Raw genomic sequence first — 21,565 nt, forward strand, 5'->3', positions numbered from 1 at the left:
TTCAGTTTGCAGCTGGGCCAGTTTTTACCTTCAGCCTGTCCTTAGCTTAGTCCTGTCCGTCATCACTTTCTTGGCGTAAGGTTTAAGCTGACCTTAGTTTGTTGGCTCAACTGCTCGTCTGAAGGGAGCAAGCTGGGAAGCAAACACAGTGACCCAGTTAGGGCAGATCTGCTCTTTCAACTGTTTCACAGTGGAGCTGGTTGATTTGCAGCATCGCTTGTGGAAACATTCACAGAGTGTCAGAGCCAGGAGCCCAGAGGAGACAGATGTCAGAGGGACAGGACATGCGTTTGGGAGCCAGCTCAGAGCTGCTTTTCAGCTGGCCCAGCTGCTCTGGGCAGAAAGGCATGTCTGCAGCTCTGTGTTTCTCATTTTTTCATTATTAGCCACTTTTTCATTAGCACAGAGCTCTGGAGTTCATTTTTACCGAGCTCCATTAAGCAGTTTTACTGAGATTGGCTAATATTTACTGAGATCCACAGGTTGATTTACTGTGGTCCTCCTGGCAGGGAGCTGAGTGGTGGTTCCAGCTCCATCAAGGCAGCCAGCTGCTGCACGCTGCCTGGAGCTGGGACCGGCAGCTGCTCCCCAAGACACCAGGAGAGCTCAGGCTATCTGCTGGGTTGTGCCACAATTCTTTTTTTGCTCAGTAATGCAGTAGATTAAACATCATTTGGAAGAAATCTTTTTGTAATTTGTAGGTAAATTGCATCCCTATGACTTGAATTCCTCATTTAATTAGGGCTTTTGCAGCCCCACGGTCTTCAGTGCAAGCTTTAGTTTTGCACTGTGCTCCCCCTCTTTATGTTATTGGAGAGTTGATGGCTTCTCCTGAATCTGCCTTGCCCAGCTCCGTGCGTCATTTCTCCTCTCTTTGCAGTGACTGAGAGCCCATGACGCAAGAATTCCTTTGGAAGGGCCTTTGATGAGCTTTGGTTTATGTTGCATAAGCATCACCAGTGAGTTCAGCAGAGGAGAGAATCCCTGGTCGCAGTATCCTGCAGCAGACAGACGCATTTACTTTGCACTGAAAAATAACTTGCTATTATCTGTCCTGGTGTTTCCTTGCATTTCCCCGTTGATAGCAGCTGTGGGATACAGGAGCATGCTCCCAGGGAGGTACTTAGGCTCAGCTTCAGCAAAATTTCTTCTGGCCTCAGATCTGTCATCTGGTCGTCCATTCCCTCTGACACGGCAGCAGAAGGGATGATGCGTGGTTGGGATGGGGTAGGAATAACAAGGGCACTGCTCTGTGTGAATTTTCCAGCCCTATCCATGGATGCGGTATTCGGAACAGTATTCTTCATTTTTCATTTCAGTCATGTTTCACACACAAGCTACTTGATTATAGATGAGATTGTGAGGTCCTGAGGGCACAAACTGCCATCTTGTGTGCTTGCCCTGATGGAAGAGGTCTTAAAGGAGTCTCAGAGGTGCTATTGTAATATGAATTAAGTTTACTCAGTGAATAATAAACACTGCCAGCATGAGTATCCTTTTTTTTTTTTCTTTCTTTGTAGGAAATAATTAAGCTGTTGCCCTTCCACAGAATATTTTTGGATAGACTGGAAGAGAATGAAGCCATAGACCAGGACCTGCAGGCATATATCCTCCATCGGATACACAGCAGCTCGGAAATCCAGAACAACATCTCACTTAACGGCAAAATGGACAACACTACGTTTGGCAAACTCAGTTCTCACCTCAAGACCTTGAGCCAAGGCTCCTATCTGTACCTAAAACTTACTTTTGATCTCATAGAGAAAGGATACCTAGTACTAAAAAGCTCCAGCTACAAAGTAGTCCCAGTGTCTCTGTCAGAAGTTTACCTGTTGCAGTGCAATATGAAGTTCCCAACGCAGTCTTCCTTTGATCGGGTTATGCCTCTCTTGAATGTGGCAGTGGCATCTCTGCATCCATTAACAGATGAACATATTTTTCAGGCCATTAATGCAGGTAACATTGAGGGCACTTTGGAGTGGGATGACTTTCAGCAGAGGATGGAGAACCTTTCTATGTTTCTTATCAAACGTAGAGATATGACGCGAATGTTTGTTCATCCCTCTTTCCGAGAATGGCTTATTTGGAGAGAAGAAGGTGAAAAGACCAAGTTTCTCTGTGATCCTAGGTAAGGAAACGCTCTGAGAAATCAGAGATTACAAGTGTGTTCATCTCATACTATTACCTGAATCATTTCATTTGATGAGGTTGCACATGGATGCGTCTTACCCGACTTTGGTCTGTCTGTGCTGTAGTTCTCTACATTTGTACTAATCATCTCAGCCTTATGTTGTTTATGGAAAGAAATAAGCACGCCCTGGGCACATAACTGACCCGGAAAGCCTAATAGTCTTCTTCAGAATGAGATGAGTTGTTCCTCAGAAGGCCCCAGGCTGACCAGCTCCCATACAGGCATCACCAGGGATGTCTGTATTTCGGCAGATTACTCCTGCAGGTCAGTCTGGAGAAGGGGAGTCATCCTCCCTTTCTCCAAAGGTACTGAAACCATGTGAACTAGAGGATAAGGAGATGAAGGATGAATAATACATCTTTTGCAGTTGGCTTCTTTTTGAACTTGTATTGCTTGTAGTCCTCCTAAATGTCTTTTTGAGAGCAAAATAAGGAACAGGATCAGGCTCTAGCAATTTTGGACTGTAAATGCATCCATAATCTCCGTCCTGATAGCAGCTGAGTTCCTGGCTTAGCTCACAGGGAACAGAATTGAATCATGGTTAGACTGATGTTCTCTAAACCCAATGATCACTATTAACAACATTATCTTTGTTTCTACTGAAGAGTGGAAACAGACACTCTTGACTGTAATTCTAGTAGTTTATCCCCATAAGCTTTGCTCCATTTGGTCTGTCCATTTCTTAAAATATGATTAGAAAAATCAAGGAAACACTTGGATTCAAGGCCGTGTCAGTGCATCTCCCAGACCCTATGGTCAGTCTGAAAAAAATATGATGGTATCTGCTGGAATCGAATAGCCACCCAGCTGGTTAAAGCAGCTGTAGCTGTTAGCAGTGTCAGAGTAATTTACCACTTCAAATTTTGTGGTAAACAGGCTGCAGTAGAAAAATACTATATAGCTCCTCCCAACGGGCATCTTCTCTGTTTTAGTAGGTTCTGCACAATAGTCCTGTTGAGCAAGCCCTTTGTAAAACATCTCGCAGCAGCAGGTGCCTTTACATCAATCAATGTCCTCAGAGTCATTAAGTGCTTGTCACTGCGTAATGCTTTTCCACCCTTTTTGCACTGCCTGTGCTGTGCTTACACCTATGGAGCTGAGAGCTTTCTCCCTCCCAGTCACTCTCACCCGGCGCTACTGGTTTTGTCTGGCCCCTGTGGTTTTGGCTGGTCTGGCTGTAAGAGAGCTTGTCGTCAGCCGGGCGAGGGGACAGCAGCCAGTGTGCCTGGCAATTAGTGCTAATCACACAGCACTTGCCATAACAAACCATAGCAACTCGGAAAAATCGCTGCTTCCCTTCATTACCACAAAAATAAAATTAAGGTGCAGGATGCTTACCTGGTGGGTAAGGCACCCCACGTGTGTTGGGTGGCAGTGCATATGGCTGGGTAACGTGGGGGCTTTGGCTCTCTGGGTCCAGAAATCCATTATTGGAATGAATTTCAATCAATGAATTTCAAATCCAATCTTCTTCATTCCCACCGTGATGGGAACACCAGAATCACAGAATCATCTAGGTTGGAAAGGACCTTGAAGATCATCTAGTCCAACCGTTAACCCAGCACTGACAGATCCCAACTACACCAGATCCCTCAGTGCTATGTCAACCCGCCTCTTGAACACCTCCAGGGATGGGGACTCCCCCCCTGCCCTGGGCAGCCCATTCCGACGCCCAACAACCCCTTCTGCAAAGAAATCCTTCCTAAGAGCCAGTCTGACCCTGCCCTGGCGCAGCTTGAGGCCATTCCCTCTTGTCCTGGCGCTGGGTCCTTGGCTCAAGAGACTCATCCCCCCTCTCTGCACCCTCCTTTCAGGGAGTTGCAGAGGGCCAGGAGGTCTCCCCTCAGCCTCCTCTTCTCCAGACTAAACCCCCCCAGTTCCCTCAGCCGCTCCCCATCAGACCTGTGCTCCAGACCCTGCACCAGCTCCGTTGCCCTTCTCTGGACCAGAATACCAAATTCAGAATGAAACTCAAACATGCTGCCTTTTAGGTGGTTTCGCACTGAAACCAGGCGTGCAACCACGTGTGATTTTAACATGAAGCACAAACCAGCCCGTATTCGCTCGACAAGTCCCCAGCAATGTGACAGACCTCTGCTCAGGTTCGGGTTCAGCGCTGCCTTTCACGAACGTCACGAACGCGTCGCACTGTCCTCAGGGCTGTTCAGGAGACTTTCAGGCATCGTTTTTGGTCCCGTATGTGCCATTTCACGTGATAACTTAATGGGGACTTTAAAGCGTACGGAGAACGCTCACACTCTTTGCAAGTAGGGAACCCCGCAGAGCTAACGCGACCCAGCCCCTTGCCACTGGCAAAAAAGAAGTTGCGAGGCATATAATGGGCTGCCACTGCCTTGAGGGTGAATCCATACATACTGGAAGACTAATAAATATCTCTAATGTATAATGTGCACTAATTGCATTATACTCTGATGGTAGATAATGAAACAGGATACATTTCAGTGATTAATAGAGAGGACCCCCTGAGATTCAGCTATTGTGCTCCTCAAAATCCTCCTGTCCAGCTCTCAGGGAAGAGCTAATATTGAGATGTTGAGCTCAGAGCATGGTAAACCCTTAGCAACGATTAAGATAAGTAATGATTTTTCATTTTATTTCTTCTAAAAGAAGCACAGCTTGCCACTGACGGAGCTCATAGTAGTAGCCTATGAAAATCTGCCTGCGTCTGGTTTGTTCACAGCCAGTTTGATTTCTTTCTGCTCGCTTGGCAATTGAGAAGACATGACAACTCTAAGGACAGCTCCTCAAGTTCATCATCCGGCCGTGCAGAAATGCACCGTTAATGTGAAGCTTTTTGACCTTGCCACGTCGATACGTACAGTCAGGTTGCTGAGGCTGATTTTTTTTTTTCCCCAGAAGAGGAGCTTTGAAGTGAAATGTGGTTTTGTGAAGCTGCTCTTAATTGACTTACCCTGACAGAGTGTCCAGGTGTGAGGATGTTACGAAGGAAATTGGGATAATGGGCCTCATGTCCGTGGCACTGCAGCTGGGGTAATCTTCCTCATTTCATTAACGAGAGTGAGTTCCCATGTTCTCCAAAGCACGGAAAAGTGGGGAGAGGAAGAACACAATGTCCAGAAATTACCACATTTTTCTACACTTTTAAGATAAACAGCAGATCTCCATCCTCCAGACTTTTGTGTTAGCCTGTCGAGATGCTTGCCCTCTTCTTTGAACACTCACCATGCATTTGTTGTCCAAAGCAAAGGCTAATTGGCATCGGAGGGGAACACTATCGCTGCAGGCTCTCCTGCAGGGGAACCCCCCCAGCATCCACCGTTGTTTAATAACAGGGCACCACAAAAGCGTTTGTCAGGGCGTTTCAGCAGCATTGCAGTAATGACTTCCCCAGCCTGTCAGTGTAGCACTATTAACCAAGCGTCTTAGTTGACAAATAACATAAAACATTTTAAGGAAAGATCCCAATCCTTTGTGACTGGTACATGGAGAAAATGGTTATTATTACGCGTTCACACTTACACTTGTATTTCTTAACCTAAACTCTGCTATAATGCCATGCTGTTTTCTGCCTAGACTTAATCAGAAACTTCCGTGCAATTATTTTCCGTGCTTTTACAACGCTAATAAAATGTTTTATCCCTGTGCTGCTGATGAAGGGACTGTGGGAGAGACAGAAGTGAAGTGATTTGCCCTGGCAAGGCAGTAAGAGAGCTGTAGTCAGATATGGACCCCAGAAGTGAAATTACTCTATCCAGATTTAAGTATCAACATCTGAGTTATTTGTCTAGACTTGCTTTATAGTCAGAGGAGAGAAATAAGAACGATTCATTTCATCATGAGCTAAAAGGCTAAAATAGGTCAGATGAAGGGCGCCTGGGAAGCGTTGTCTCCTGTTGATTTATGAAGGGAGCTCGGGGTGACGGGCTTACCAGGACATGTCTCCAGTATTGACAAATAAAACTGGATGAGATTAATTCTGTCCAGGCTGCTCTTCTAACCAGTACACAGGGTTTTGAGGTAGATTCACAGATTTTCTTTTCTTGTACAGGAAAGCTAAGGAAGGAAGAAGATACTCTATGCTGTTGCCTGCATATGACACTCTCAGTTCAGACTGTTGCGTCTCAGGGTGGCACTGGGCCACCCAACGTTGTGTGTGCTGGTGGTGTGTCCTCTCTCATCACCACTCAGTCTGGAGCAGGGTAGAAACAGGCTCTTTTCACTGCTGAGGGAACTTCCCAGCATCCACGGGACCTTAGCAAAATGAAGCATTTAGATCTTCACCTCTGGCTTGGATTCATCTCACCTAATTTCAGATGCTCGCAATCCACACATCTGTTCCTCAGGCAGTCACTCTGATCTCCTTTAATACTTGAAGCAGTTCATCCGGCCTGTTTTAGCCATTGGCTTGGATGAGCTGAACACCATATCCGATCCCGTCCTGCCCGAAGGGCAGTCCAGGGTGCCCTGGCAGTCCAGGGTGACTCGCCCAGGCATGGACGTGCTGCTCCGGGGAAGGTGACCTGCACCAGCTGGAACTCGGGGGAGAGGGGATGCAGAGGTGGTGCCTTCGGTGTAGGCTTGCTCCTGTTTGCTGATCTCTGGAAGTGCAGCCCAAGGTGTTTCTCCCACCCAGACCTGCGGCGCTGGATAGACAGAGCAGAAGCTCTGCTGAGCTGGGCTTTCTTAAAGCCAGTCTGGAAGTAACCGTAACGAAGAATGCTTTTTGTCTGCAAAAATTAAACTGTTCCTTAACACGACGAAGGCTCTGTTCTGCTTCTGGCTCCTTGCTGTTGCGCAGATGTTTGGTTAACTGCACTTACTCTGTGGTTTACAGAAGCTTTTTTCCTTCCGTAAGAAGAGCGAGAGCGGCGAGGACAGCAGTCACCAGCGTGATGACGAGGGAGAGAAGTTTGGGGGAATATCCTGCTGCGCGCAGGAGGTTTTCACTGCACGGAGATGCAGAGCTCTTCTCATGGACGCTACAGATGCGGTGTTAGTCTGAAATCCTGAACATCTGTGGCCAGGTTTCTAGAAAAGCTGAATGCTCCAGTATGGAGAGAGACCCAGCAGGCATTGGGCATCTCTCCAAATCAGGGTGTTGGTGCCTTGGTCAGCGATGGCACTGCTGGGCAGATCTGGCTCTGAAACCCAAGCTTGGAAATACTGCGTGAGGAATCGATACTCTGCAATAGATGTTCTCTTCAGCACACCAGGACTTTATCAGACAGCTCCTGCTCATTGACTTTATTCGAACATACCTAATAATCAGGGATATCACCAAAAAAAAATAATCAGGGAGGAGTACTGGTGGCTCCATCACTGAGGTTGAGGACATCTCCTCATCTCTTCCCTCCTCTTCCACATGCACAAACCAAATCTGTCCCCGAAACCCCAAATAAAGGCACCCTGCGTGGATTAGCATGCAGCAGCAATCCACACAGAAGTGTGCATCTCTAATCCAACACACTGAGTTGCCATGGTTTCTAGCAGAGCTGTCTTTGAGTACAATACAGTGTAGGTATTTTGCATTTTCCTTTTTCTCTCAGGAGGCATGCTGCAAGTGGAGACTTTTCCTACACAAAATTAATGTTTTTATATATTACCCAGCGAAATTATAGAGTGTATACATTAGAGAAAAATGAGGGGTTTTTTGCATCTTGATGGAACGCTTAATCTGATTGATGAATAACAATTGCCAGTCAAAAGATAATTAATTTAGAAAGTTCAGAGGAAAATAAGTCAGTGAAAATGTTAGTTATAAAAATTCAGGGATACAACAAACATCTTTAAATGTGGAGTGGGTCCTTACATTACACATCAGCTTCTTAAAAATTATCCACCATTAGCTCCTCCATATGTAGTTCACTTTGTCATTATGGTACATGGATTAGTTGACTTTCTTCCTCTTTTATATTATGAGATTCTGAAAAGCTCTTAAAATAAATGCTACTTTATTGTTAGCTGAAATGCTCAAGTGTTCACCAAAACTCAGGCTATGTCTTAAGTGTTTTCTCTGCATTCATGTGGGATGGATTTTACTGAGCGAAGCAAAGGTGCTGTTTGAATTCAAGGTGAAGCAAAATAATAGGTTTAGGATTTATTTGAATCCTGTATATACTTGGGCAGAAAATTAAAAATAATGCAGTGCCCGTTAGCACCTTGTGGGGATGGAGATGAAATAATCAGATTTTCACAAGTGGTCGGCAGTCAGTGGCAGCCCCAGCTCTTGAGGTGCAGCAGGGAGCTGAGCGCTGCTGCTTCCATTATTATTTAGCATTGCTTTACTGGTGGAATTACCTCTTTTAATGTGTTTTTCATGGCTCCAGAGTGCCAGTGTTTTAGCTCTGCACATATTGTAGCTCACACTGGGCTTTTTTCTGAGTGCCCCGGGTACAGGTGCGTGCCAGCACTTGGTGCATCAGCAGAAGCAGGAGGGATCTGTTGTAATTTGTCATTTTGCCATCTCCAGCTGTGGGCTGGATGCCACATGTCGCCAAAATACATGAGGTCAGTTTTTTTCCTTGGCCAGACTGCTTTCTGGTCATCTGCACTTGTGCAAGGCCTGTGCTAAGTTAGTATAATAAATTACCAAATCCCCACGGGATACGGTGCTTTAAGATCGTTTCCACAGCTCTAATTTTGGCAGAAGCGCGGAGCGTGGCAGAAGCAGCAGCTCACCTGTGATTCGGGGCAGGGCTTTGTCGATACCCATAGCGTAGGAACAACAGTGCGGTGTTTCCTGATCTTTTCATTTACTCCTCAAGCAGACTGTAGTGAGTGCCGTATTTTTGAATCACAAAGATGAATCCATCATCGTGTCCTCCAGTTAATCGGAGGGGCAAACACAATCTGTTCACCAAGCAGTAGAGACCTGATGGGGTGCTGACTCTGCAAATACAACTTTTAGGCTTCCCATATGACTTCCAGAGTGAAGTTTTCTGATTCCATGACTTATAACCTAGTACATTTTGAAATGTAAAAGGAATGGCAGTAGCTCAACAAAGTGAATGTAGGAAACTTATTTTATGCAAGTATCCACGTCGCCAGCATCTCTAGATGTTAACTCTAATCTCATGCAGAAATACAGAGCTAAAAAATAAATTATTAAAGCCACTGGTAGCAAGTTGGGCAGCTGTAACTGGAACTTTTCTGAGCGTCAGAAGCCAGTGCTTGTGTAACACGGGGTTTGGGACAGGGTTTATGCAGAAGAGAAGGAAACTTGAACTTGTCATGTGGTGGCTCTGTGTCTGGCGAAGCAGTGAAGTGGCTTAGCTGCAGGTTTTCCCTCTGAAATTTGGGCAGGGCTGCAGCTGCAGCATCGGTTGGAAGAGGAGAAATGGGAGACAGATTATAAAACATGACAGATGAGATGGAGAGCAGATGTGGTCGCTACCACCATAAAGGACATCAGTGGAGCAGCTTGTTTTAACTGGCTCGTTAGACATGCAACCTAAGCATTCGGATGCAGAGGGGGTTTTGAATATATTTAGTGTCTTGAGTTACTGTCCTCATAAAATCTTTTTATTTTCTTCTGACTGTAAACTTCTCTATGCTGTCCCATTTTCACATCTAAATAGAAGAAAATATTCACAGAATAATGCATTCTGTGGCACTGAGCCACCGAGAAGAGAGAAGTGGAGTTAATCGGAGGCAGTGTCAGTGCTGACCAAAGAAAGAAATGTTGCTTAATTTCATCATGTTATTTCGTTCCTCAAATCTTAAGACCCACTTAGAGAGCGAAGCCATCTTCCAGCAGTTCAGGAGAGAGTAGCCCTGACTTTGTTCCATCTTGCTTCTCACGTGGTTATTTACTCCTGGTCAAAGCAGCAGTAAAGCACTTCCAAATCACATTCCCCATTCCTCTATAACCCCATATATTTTAAATTATGTCAGGTTGAATGAGAACAGAGAGTGTATCACCGTTGGTCTTTTGAGATCTTCTCTGTATGTTAACTGTGTAGTCACTGGAGAGCTTACTGAAAGATGTTGTTATTCACTTTACCCATCCAACATATTTATTAAATATGCCAGCAGTCTTTTCACACTGCTCTTGGACAACGCCTCTTTTCTCTGAATATAAAGTAATCTGTTCCTGGCAACCAGCAGATTTTCTGAAAAGCCTTATGAACTGAACAGAGACAAGGGAATTGCATCTTTACTCTCTGGATCTGTTTTTTTAAATCTCATTAAGTCAGGGCCTGTAAGAGTTTGGAAACGCTTTCTTCTCTCCTTTATCCTTCCTTTTTTGTTCCGTATTTTTAAATCACTGTAAGTATCTTTTGTTACCTTAAATCTGAAGGGTGCCATCAGAGTTGTCTGGTTTTCCTCTTTGCTGCTTCTCTTGGCAGTTCTCGGCGCCTGACTGCCGTTGTTTCATGTAGTGTGGAGGTTCTCCAGGATCAGCTCCTGACACAGTTGCAGCTCTATTATCCTGGATAAAGCACAGACAAACTCTTTCTCTGTGATAGCCAAGTATGTAACATAATCTGAGGCATGCACTCCCCATCCTTGATAAAATATGGGTGCAGCACGGGTATACCTATGGAATTTTTAATAGACGGCCTTGAGAAATGGAAGTGAGACCAGGATTGCGAGCAGGTCTGCAGCGTAGACTCGGTTTCAGCTGAGCTGCATCAGCGAGGTCATTGCTGTTACATCTCTGAAAGTCACTTGAATAAACTTTCTACCTCAGTGATATGGCTGTGGGGGCTGTTAGTACCATGTCAGAGGGGTAAGGTGCTTTCCAGCTCATTCAGAATTAGGAGTCATGAAGCACAAATGCTCTAAAGCATCTCTTAATGCTGCAGATGTTGGTAACTACTGTCTGTTCCTCTCCTGGCTGTGTCTCATGCACATCCCATTGGCCTCCCCGGGGCCGAGGACGTGGGGCAAGGCAGACCTGGCTGCATTTGGAGCTTGTGTTCCTTGAGGACGTCCCTGTGGATGTGAACAGGACTGCAGCTGTGCAGATGGTGTTGGTTTTACTGGTGTTCAGTCACACCCTGGCAATGAAGAAACTTCCAGTGAGCCTATTGATTTTATGTGATGTCAGAAACTTTGAAGTCTTCCATCGCCAAGATGCTGTTACTTAAATTAAAACTGCTCTTAAGGATAGGCCAGATGCCATTAAGTAATTCCATTTCTGCTTTTCAAATGCTCGCAGAATGGTTCGTGCAATTCTTTAGCTCTCCTTTACACAAATCATGGTTTTGCTGCTTTTACTGCTTAGACTACACAAGCCCGTGGGGAATGGTCATGAAACGCTAAGAGTTCGGATGGTGACTGGGTATGGGGTTTTTGTGTGCAATGCTTTGACTCCTGTAAACCAGAAATAGTCAGTCTAGCACTTCTGCTTGGCGGTAATAACATGGTTGAAATATTAAATTATTTGGCATCTTTCTAAGAGACCTGCTTCAATCAAACTGGGGTGTTGGACTGGATGTGCAAGTCTAATCCATGCATCTGTTGATGTATGGACAGAGCCGTATCATCTGTACTATAAAAAGTAAGCTTAGATAATCATGTGTAGCCCCTTTAACCTGGAAATCTCATGTTTAATACCCAGAATGATGGATTTCTAGTATAAAGTTGAGGCCTTTAGGTGTTCCTGTGTGTAATGAGCAGCCGTGATTATGGTATGAGTGGGTCAGTGCAAATAAGACAACTGTTGGTGAAGAAAGCAAGCAGCAGCCATGCTGGCATAGGTTTCTTGTCCTGCTCATCAGGAAGCGTGCCTGCAGTTTCCTAAAGCAGCTAGAATTGGTAGCATGCCACTGCTGTGTCCTCGGTTACTTCTAGGCAGGGTGATGGTTTTTGATCAGATACTTCATAGGTTGTCTTGCTCCAGTGAGATCTGAACAGAGGGATGGAAGGATTTTTCTTGGCTTTGAACTTGGCTGTCCCAGTTAGCTCAGCAAATTAAACCAGTGTTTAATTCTGTAGGAAAGAGTATTGCATGCTTAACAGCGTTCTCTGTTTTGTCTGAATTTTCTTGTATAATGTTAATTCCTTCCAAGTTAATTCGCAATTATAACATCAGAGGGAAACTATGTTACAAGAATCAATAAATCAATTTTGGTGATTAAATGATCCTGCAAGAGGAGCTCACTGAGCTGAGCTTGGCCTTTCTGCAGTCTGGACAGACATCCTTCTGAAAGCAAAGGAGGCTTCGGGCTTTGTCAGAGCAGACATTATTCTCTGTGCCGAAGTTACAAAATTGCACTCTGCAGAGCTGAATAAAATATGAATACACGTCTCTTGGAAGACCAGATTCACTGGGCACAGTGTCAAATCTCTGGATTTTGGAATGGTTTCATGGGATTAGCTGGAAGGAAGGAGATGTGGGTGTAAATCAGGGAATTTGGACTTTGGTAGGTTCAGAAGCAAACAGGACTGATTCTCACTTACTTTTTTGCATGTCTTTTACTCCAGTTGTGCAGTGCCTTAACACTAGAGTAATTTTACACCCTTTTAAATCTCTTTTACTTTGCCTGAGGGATAGAATAGTATAGATGCAGCACAGATCCAGGAGCTTTCAGTATTTTCTTTTGTGTTTCCCCATGCTCCATCACAGCTCTTCGGTCACGCTGGTATTTTATTAGTGACACCTTGTCCCTGTCCATCTGTGGCACAAGACGACGGGGGCACGATGAGGGGTGTATTTGAGGTACCACCTCCCTGCATCGCCTTGCTCTGCACCCACAGCTGTATGTGCCTCGGCTTTGGGTGAATAAGGGAGCAGATGTGTAGGGACCACTCTGCTGAATCCACAGATTGTGCCCACAGATAGTCTGCATTTACATTAGCCTTACCTATAGCTGCTGTACTTGGGCACCAGTTTGTGCTATACAGGGGCTTGGAAGGATGAAGATTTGTCTTTATGTCTCTGTACATACAGGTATGTGTACATCCATGTAGGCACCCTTGGCTGCTACGGGAGCCAGCACTGACACAGGCAGCCTGTGAGAGCAGACAAAGGCTGCCAGAGCTGAGCTGGCAGCGCTATTAATTTTTCACAAAAAGAAATCTAACATTAAAAATAGAAAAATCTCTGATGATAAACTCTGCAGTGGTGAAATTCAAAGCAAATCATTTCACCGAGTTCCTTGATGTAGAAATCATTACTGCCATCCTCTGCTGTATTAAAAAAAGAAAAAAAAAAAAAAAAAAAGGCAAAAAAGCCTGTGCTGCTGGAGTCTGGTTTAGCATGCAATTAACGTTGACAGAACAAGTGACTGCAAGTATTTATCAACAAGCCCAAAGCCAAGGTCTGGGAAGCATTGCAGAGGTAATGTATTACTCATGAATACTGTACTTTATTCTGGAATAGTTCGTACATGCCTTATTCATAACAGCCAGAGTCACGCATATAATTAAATTTAGGTAAATACCCTACTGGCTGCAGCTGAAAAGCAATTTAGGAGCTAACTGTGGAACTGGGCTCGTGTGTCAGTCGGGAGCTGCACTTCATCTCTCACTGCAAAGAAAAAGCACGTTAGAAGTTTCTGGATCTTCAATTTATATTTCGGATTAATATAGTTACAGCTCCGTTCAGAGCCTTCCCAAACATTTTCGAAGAGGTTTCCATCAACAAGCGGCGTTATCTCCTCTTCTGTGATGTGAAAAACCGAGGTAGAGAGGGGTGGCCGCAGGGTCCCTTTGTGCAGCCTCTCAGAGCTGGAGCAGAAAGCTGCACTTGGTGGTTGCCACCCTGATGACTCTCCCCAGGAAGGAGGTGAGCTGGTGGCTCTGAATGAACTTGCACCACCAACCTTCTAGTAGTGGAGGTAAATGCGTTGGCTCTTCTCCAAACCGTGAGCGCAGCATTGTGAATCTGATGAGCTATTGAGCTGCGTTGAGTGTATTAGAGTGATTATAGGTTTTCATAATCTGACTGAACAGGGACGGATAAAATCTAGCAATTGCTGTGCTCCTTGACTTGCAGCTGTATCTGGCAACGCTCAAGCTGTGTTTCGTAGTCACTTGTTTCCTTCTGATTTGTTTCTCCTTTCCATGGGCATTTCTGGAGGTTAATTGCTGTAATGATTTGTCTGTCTCCTTTAAAAGCCTGCGACCTGATGTTCTCCTCCCACACCAAAGATGGGTAACAAAGAGGGGAAGAGCGAAAGCCAGGCAAGGCAACAAGCTGTAGATAAGGTGCTACAACCACTTCCAAGGCCCTTCTGTTTTCCCAGCTTTTTATGTTTTGTCCCTTCTGTTGGTGCTATGTGGAGAATTCTCACAGCACGGACGTGTGGAAATCAGTGGCACTGCCCTGTGCACAAGGCATCCTGCCTAATTTTAAGCACTCAGCTGAGGCATCTAAGCTACATCTTAATGGGCAGAGTCACCATCTGGAGGAGCTTCTTCTCCAGTGATGGGGAGTGCGGAGCTACGGGATCCCGATGCGAGCACCTCGCCGTGTGCCAGGCCAGGGTGTGGAATGGAGCATGACAGGCAAAGCGTGCAAAAAAAGAGGTTTTTTCATTTTCTTTTTGAGCCCAAGTCACCCAAAGTGTGAAGGGTACCATCAGTCAATAAAAACATTTCAGACAGCAGTTTATTGTTCGAGTTGATGGTGCTCCTATAAATTTAAATTGCATTTAGGAGGGAGGCACAATAGCATTACTCACCAGTGAAAGAGTTTGTTTTATTACATGTAAATGGCATGTGGTGCTCTTTCGCCTATCAAGACCTGGCGATCAAGTCCTGCCTTGTAAGAAAAAGGCATGTTGTTTTCCATCGTGCTCCTCCAGTGGGCACGTGTCCACATCTTACCGGTACCACAAGGTCTGGCAAAGCGTCATCGGGCTCCGCTTAAATGAATCCACGTGTTATCGGTCCAAAAGGTTCATTGGCAGGGCTTGGGGGAGACCTTGCCAAACACCTGGCCGTGACATTACAAGTCTTTCACTTTTATTCTGAGTTTATTTTGAGACAGGGGTGATCATTCTCCCTGGATGGAGATGCGCTGGTAAATCCCCGCTGTTGTGAAAACTTCTGTCTTCTCTAATCTTTACTTGCTGTTCGGCCATGCGAAGCGCTTTTCTGCTTTACCAAATAGTGATGAGCTAATAACATTCCCTGTCCTTGAAAGCCCTTTTAAAACCACAGTTGGTATCATATTTTATTTTCTTTGGCTGGAAGGGGTTTGATTGCTTTTATGTGTAGTCGCATTTTTATTTAGTTCCAGAAATAAAGTGGGTTAAAAAGGACTCCCTTGGGAGTACCCAGGGGCTTAAAGAAGAGTACGAATTTGTTGGCAAAACCAAGAAAACTGCAAGTCCCTAGACCGCTGTGGTCCAAGTGTGGAGCCTCAGTGGCCTCCTCCCCTGATTGCTGGGTCTCCTGCTGTTGCATCCACGCGTGCCCGCAGGGGCAGATATTTGCCGATCTCATCCAGAAATGGTTTGCAATACTTCACGTTTTTGTACCGTGTGTGCTTTGTGTGTGTGTGGAGAATCAGCTTCTCGCGTCTTTGAGAAGACCCAGCCACGCTGAGCTTTCATTGTTACAAGCTGGAAGTCTGTATGTTTAAAAATGTCGGTAAAAATCACCATAAGCGAAGGAAGTTATTGTCTCTTTTATTATGTTTTGCTTTAAACAGGGCTCTGCATGTAGCTCAGTTAATTTGCTTTGGTTGTCAACCTGGTAGGTCGTTGCCAGAAGCATCTTTATTACTGGAGAATCTGGAGAATGTGTTTCGGAGGGGGTTTACATGGAAATAAAGTTGGTTCTCTCTGCAGGACGTGACACAGGGTGGAGAATGTAGTTGTCATTTAAAAGCCATTTTTTCAAAGTGTGGATATTTAAATATGTCATTTTCTAATGACTTCAGGATGGGTGACATGCTTTCAAAGTACAGTTCTCCTCTGCTAAATGACTATAAAAGTAGCACTTCAGCTTTCATGAAATTGTACCTCTGGTGTTTCCAAATTTACATGTCTCATAGAAAATATATTGCTTTATGTTTGCTGTCCTCTAGCGTTTGGGGTTTTTTGAGCTATCAGTGATCACCAATAATAAAGGATGCAATTAGTTGGTGGTTTACAAGTGAGAATTAGTCCAGCTGTTTCCCAAAGCTGGACGAGGTTGAAGGCTTAGCAGAAGCAAAAATTGTTGTCAGAAGTTTCTTTTATCGATGTAACAAGCAAGTACTAACATACTCTTTCTTCTGATTTTAGGAGTGGCCACACATTACTTGCCTTCTGGTTTTCCCGTCAAGAAGGAAAACTAAATCGACAGCAAACTATTGAACTGGGACACCACATTCTCAAAGCACATATTTTTAAGGTAACAAAAATTAAAATGTAGACTTACGCCAGCCTCATCCCCGCTGCATATAATCTGCCAGCACTGGCAGCATTCAGTCTCTTCTTGTTTTAGGGTTGCTGTAAGAAGTGTGATTGCTTCAGGCTGCTGAAACGTGTAGAAGTGAGCTTTAGAAAATTGGCAATGCTATATAAGAAATCCTTGAAATTAATCCGTCCTTCAGACTGTAAATTCAGCAGATAGCCTCCTTACCTAAAATTACTCTTCTACCGTAAGAGGTTTCTTCCCATGTAAGATGAGTTCCTATAACAACATTTAGAAAAAATAAATCTTTTAAAAGGAGTGGTTTTGAAGAATCCAATCCAAAATTTAGGTTGTAAAGAGAAAATTTGATGGTCATTAAAATCTGATGGTCGGTCCGTTTTACTCTTCACACGGACATTTAAGACCTGGGTAATTGAAAGGCAGTCTTGGATGTGAGCATCAATGTGATGCATAAACGAAGTATCATCCTTGTGCCTGTTGGCCCGTATACCAGAAGATGGAAATGAGAGGATGGATTTGTAAGGTCACAGGAAATACAGAATTTCTTAAAACTATTGGGATCTGTGGGTGTTTTAACACTGGTAAAAATGAGGCTGTATTTTTATGTGGTCTGTGTATGATTTGACAGACTTAAGAACTTTAGCACCCCTGTTAGTATTCCTAGAGCAAACAGATAGTTCCTGCCTTGTGTCAGTCCTGTTGGATTTATTTGTTGAGTTCCCTGTGCCAAATTCACCATCAGGTGTGGTAGCAAAGTCTCCTCGTTTAGGAAGGGGATGGCTGGAGCCAAAGGGAAGAACCCCAGATCGGTGCATTACCTGATCAGGGTATAATTTTCAAATTTTGAGTTACGTTCCCAAGACCAAATTCAGCAATGAGTTTACTGTTCAGCTGCCATTTACATATAAATCTGGTTTCAAATCTTCTTCATTTCACACTTCCGTGGTAGAAACAAATAACAGGGTTTCAGGCTCTAAACAAATGACAATTTTCATTAAGTGGACAAGTTGCCTGTAGATTCCAGATCTAATTGAGCAATATTTACAATAGTAGAAAATGCCAATTAGCATATGAAAAATGTCAGTACTGCCTTCTGTTTCTAATCACTCAGCAAAATCCTTGGTTTTGCAAGACTGCAGTAGGAATAGTATGTCTCAGTGACAGATAAGCATAACAGTATGTTATTTGGAAGTACTATAAAGTTTTGAAAGGGTTTGGATTAGCTGGATTAGAAACACTGTAAAACTTAGTCTTTTACTTTTCCTTGAATAGGCTTGTTTTTATTCCTTTGTTTAACAAGTGTTTATTGAGGATTTGTGAGTGTTTACGGAGTGAAACAATAGCTGCATTAGGTTTTGAAGGAGGCAGTGAGCTGGAATATTGCAGACCATATTTAAGGTCTCAAGTATTCTTTAAAGAAAATATTTCCAAGAGTATGTACACAGACTCTTTTTCCTGTTGTTACTGAGTGTATTTGTTCCTAAGCAAGCATTTTTTTCCATTCAAGCTTTTCATTCTGTCTGATCCTTTGCTGAAGCTGTTACCAGTATGGCATGGTTTTTCTGCCAAGCAGGGAGTGTGTCAGGTCATCAGTTCAGCGTGTTTTTCCCGAAGTTATCGTTGAATGAAGCAGCTTTCCGCGATGCGAAGGTCCTAATTTTGAAAGTATTTATGGAGGCCTGATGCCATTGTAATTGCATTTTATTTACCCATCATGAAGCCGGGAGACGATTACAACAGGGCTAAAGCATTTTGTCCAGCCAGAGAGTACTGAGAGCTGGATATAGAGACAAACTTTGATTAAACAGTGCAGAAAACTTATTTGTCCTTCCCCAGTCCCTGTCCGTTCGAATCCACCAGTACCTTGTGCAAGGTAATAATGGGACACTTGGAACTTCTAGGTGTAAAAAATCAGTGATGCACAGACACAAGGATGACCTGTCATACAGGTGGTAAGAAGCTTTCACGCTCCTCTCTTCACTTGATGGCTGAGATCTGCTGGTTTTCATTTTTGAACACAAACATCCTCAAACAGTTTGGGGGAAAAAAAAAGTACAAATGTTTTAGTCTTTTAAAGCAATTACCAGTCTTAACAGGAGCATATGGAAACCCAGCTTGGAAAGCCTGGCATGGAATGAAAGGGCAAGAAGAGAAGTGTGCAGTAATGATACAAGTAGACCCAAACTTCAGGCTGACGTATGTTTTGCAAATCAACCAAAGAGAAGTCTTTAATTTCATTTTAAATTAGTTAGCTAAAATGTCAGTAATCCAGAAATGGGTGTCCTCGTCCCCAGATTGAGAATGTAATGCCAATTACAGGCAGAAACACTCGCTTTGATAGCTACAGGTATGTAAAGGTGTCTGATACTCCTTGAGAAACAGCCTTCTTGTGTTGAAGATCTTGTCGTGCCATATGGCCAAATAGCAGAGGAAGCAATAAGTTAGAAATGAGGGATGCTGAGAGCTGCGTACTCAGAGAGAGTGCAGGACAAAAAAAGCAAGCCTGTTTGAAAACTGGGCTTGAGTGGGGTTGGCAAAGTTACTCAAATAAAACACGCAGGGTCAGGCCGTGCCTCGGGCCTGTGTCGGATGGTCCCAGCGAAGTGAAAACCACTGATGGTATCTTGGTGTGATGTTGTGTTAAATTGGGATTTGATTTTGCTGAAGGATTCAACCTGCTTTACACTTCCAGGCAGGAAAGAGAGATCGAAAAGGAAGATATGATCTGTAAAATGAGAAATAATGCAGTTTTGTTTCAGCAACTGAATGATAATGGTGTTGAATGTATTTACTCTTTAAAGGATAAATGTCATCTTTTATGTCTTGCACTAATATCTAAGTATCTATGTTCTAATACAGCAGTTTAAGATTTTTATGGCATATGTGATTATCTTCAGATGGCTCTTCTGAAAATACATACTCTTTCCCTTGGTCCGTGTGGTGATTCAAACAGCATATATATGGGTTTGGTAGTAGTACAACCATTTTTAAATTATTTTAACTGTTTATTCTAAAATTGTTTTCCATTTGTCCAATTATACCGTACTGAGTTCACTGAAATTTAGTATTGACCTCTAATGTCCTGTATTGTGTTGTTTCAAAAAGAGCATTTAATGGTGGCTAAAATTCCTGAGCGCTTTTTCTGCCTCAACACAAGCAGATTATTTTTCTCTGTTTAGCTCCCTGAATCTTGAAAGAAACAAGCGCATGGAGTTGTTATTTATAAGAGCTTGTCTAATCTGTTGCTTCTTTTTATGGTAAAACCATTTCAAGTGACAAATCTGTTGATGGCTGTTGCGGTGCTTCAGAATATCTTTCACACAGAGGTATTAGAGGTCTGCAGCTGAGTCCAGCAGCAGGGATCGATGATGATCCCTGCACATCTTCCTTTAGAGGAAATAAATCCCACCTTTTGCTGCTGGTTTTCTTCCCACCACCCTACCCCGTCCGTGTCAGTCTGTTGCACAACAGACTTTCCAAACTGAAATGTGATCCTGCTGCTTTGCACAGATAGAAATGACCACATGGCGTGCAAGGAAGTAGAAATCAGGGTTTGCATATCAAAACAGAATTAAAGATGTCTGTACAGTTTCCATGGAAACGGCAGACTTTAATGGTAAATCGATAGCAGAACAGCAACGTATAGGGCGTACCCGCATCGCACAGCAGAGCCCAACATGCAGTGAAGCTTGTTGCTGGAGTTGCAAACCCATTCCTCTCATCTTCGATCCAGTCGTTTGTTCCCATCTGTTGGCTACAGAGCAATTACTGCTCCTCTGATAGGAGGGGGGAAACTTGTTTAACAGTTCTGTGCTCTGCCAATTAGTGTTGCTGGAAAAAGATGTCAGACCTTCCATATATTGCGTATAGCCTGATCATGGACGCCAGCAGGAAAAGGTTGGAGACAATCTGGTTTGAGATACGGGAATATTGTTCTAGGCTGTGGTTGAGACTTCCTTAATTTATCTTATTGTGAGCAGATTTTGTCATCTAGTCTAACCATATGAATAATAAGGAAACTTTGTGAATCAGTTCTGCCAAAAGAATGTGTACTTTATTAAAAAAAAAAAAAAAAAAGGCAGCATGCTGTGCTCCTTAACACGACATTTTCTGAGGGTGTTGAATGGATTCAGGTTGCTCACAGTTTAATCCTGCCTTTCCTAGACCTTGGAGATGGCTGCAGTACCTTTGCAAGTTATTTCCTAGATGCTTATTAATTCACTGCAAAGGTCAGATGTGGCAAATTGTCACATTATCTTGTGTGTGGCTGTTCGTTGAAACTCTTTGAAGTCCAAAGACCCAGGGGGATCTGCCCGGTGTATTTGAGCATATTTGTGAGCTTGGACCTAAGTCATCTTTTCTTTTTCAGGGGCTGAGTAAAAAAGTTGGGGTATCTTCCTCCATCCTGCAAGGGCTTTGGATCTCCTACAGTACTGAAGGTCTTTCTATGGCTTTGGCATCTCTGAGAAATCTCTACACCCCAAACATAAAGGTACTGGAGGAGGAGGAGGAGAGCTGGGGTGATTCAGAGCTCACACAAGAAGCTCCCAGAGACACGCAGCAACTCTGTGCAGTGTTTGCTGTAGCTGCCAGCCAGTGGCTGGGATCCTACCCAGGCAGCACTAAGCAGCTTGCTGGGTGCTCGTCTTGAGCTGGGGAGAGGCCATCAGTTCCGCTGGGATTCTGTTACTGTCTGGGATGATCCCTCAACTTGTTCTACTGTGATCAGGAATCTCCTTTTAATGGGAGCAAGTAAATAGCAAATTTGTGCCCGTGCAAAATGGTTCACTTGCGTTTTTCTGCCCCAGAGATGTGGGATGCGACAGCTGGTGTTGGAATTTATCAGCCCCATAAAGGGCTCTGGCTTAGACAGGCACTAACTCGGAGGTGACGCCAAACAGTGGCACGTGCTCACATGCTTGTTCAGGCACTTCGTGCCCATTTGCATTGGTAAGGATGAATGTGTTAGCTTAAGTCACTCATCTGTACAGCAGAAAGGATTGCAGCGATTTCAAATTGTTCCTCATCTGGAAGGATGATTGCCTCAGCTCCTTCCTGTACAGCCTAAGTGAGCCC

At 44.0% G+C, this 21,565-nt stretch overlaps 1 protein-coding gene across 12 annotated transcripts in view; it reads left to right on the forward strand.

The window, feature by feature from the left end:
• The window catches only part of TANC2 (tetratricopeptide repeat, ankyrin repeat and coiled-coil containing 2), a 291,017-nt gene that overhangs the window by 237,552 nt on the left and 31,900 nt on the right, over window positions 1–21,565 (forward strand). For all 12 annotated transcript variants that reach the window (XM_074849345.1, XM_074849347.1, XM_074849348.1 and 9 more), the window contains 3 exons: window positions 1,521–2,128; window positions 16,357–16,465; window positions 20,859–20,981. In XM_074849345.1, coding sequence (XP_074705446.1) covers window positions 1,521–2,128; window positions 16,357–16,465; window positions 20,859–20,981 — 840 coding nt within the window. The remainder of the gene's footprint in view (window positions 1–1,520; window positions 2,129–16,356; window positions 16,466–20,858; window positions 20,982–21,565) is intronic.

The sequence above is a fragment of the Strix aluco genome, chromosome 24 (assembly GCF_031877795.1).
Source record: "Strix aluco isolate bStrAlu1 chromosome 24, bStrAlu1.hap1, whole genome shotgun sequence".
Classification (NCBI taxonomy): domain Eukaryota; kingdom Metazoa; phylum Chordata; class Aves; order Strigiformes; family Strigidae; genus Strix; species Strix aluco.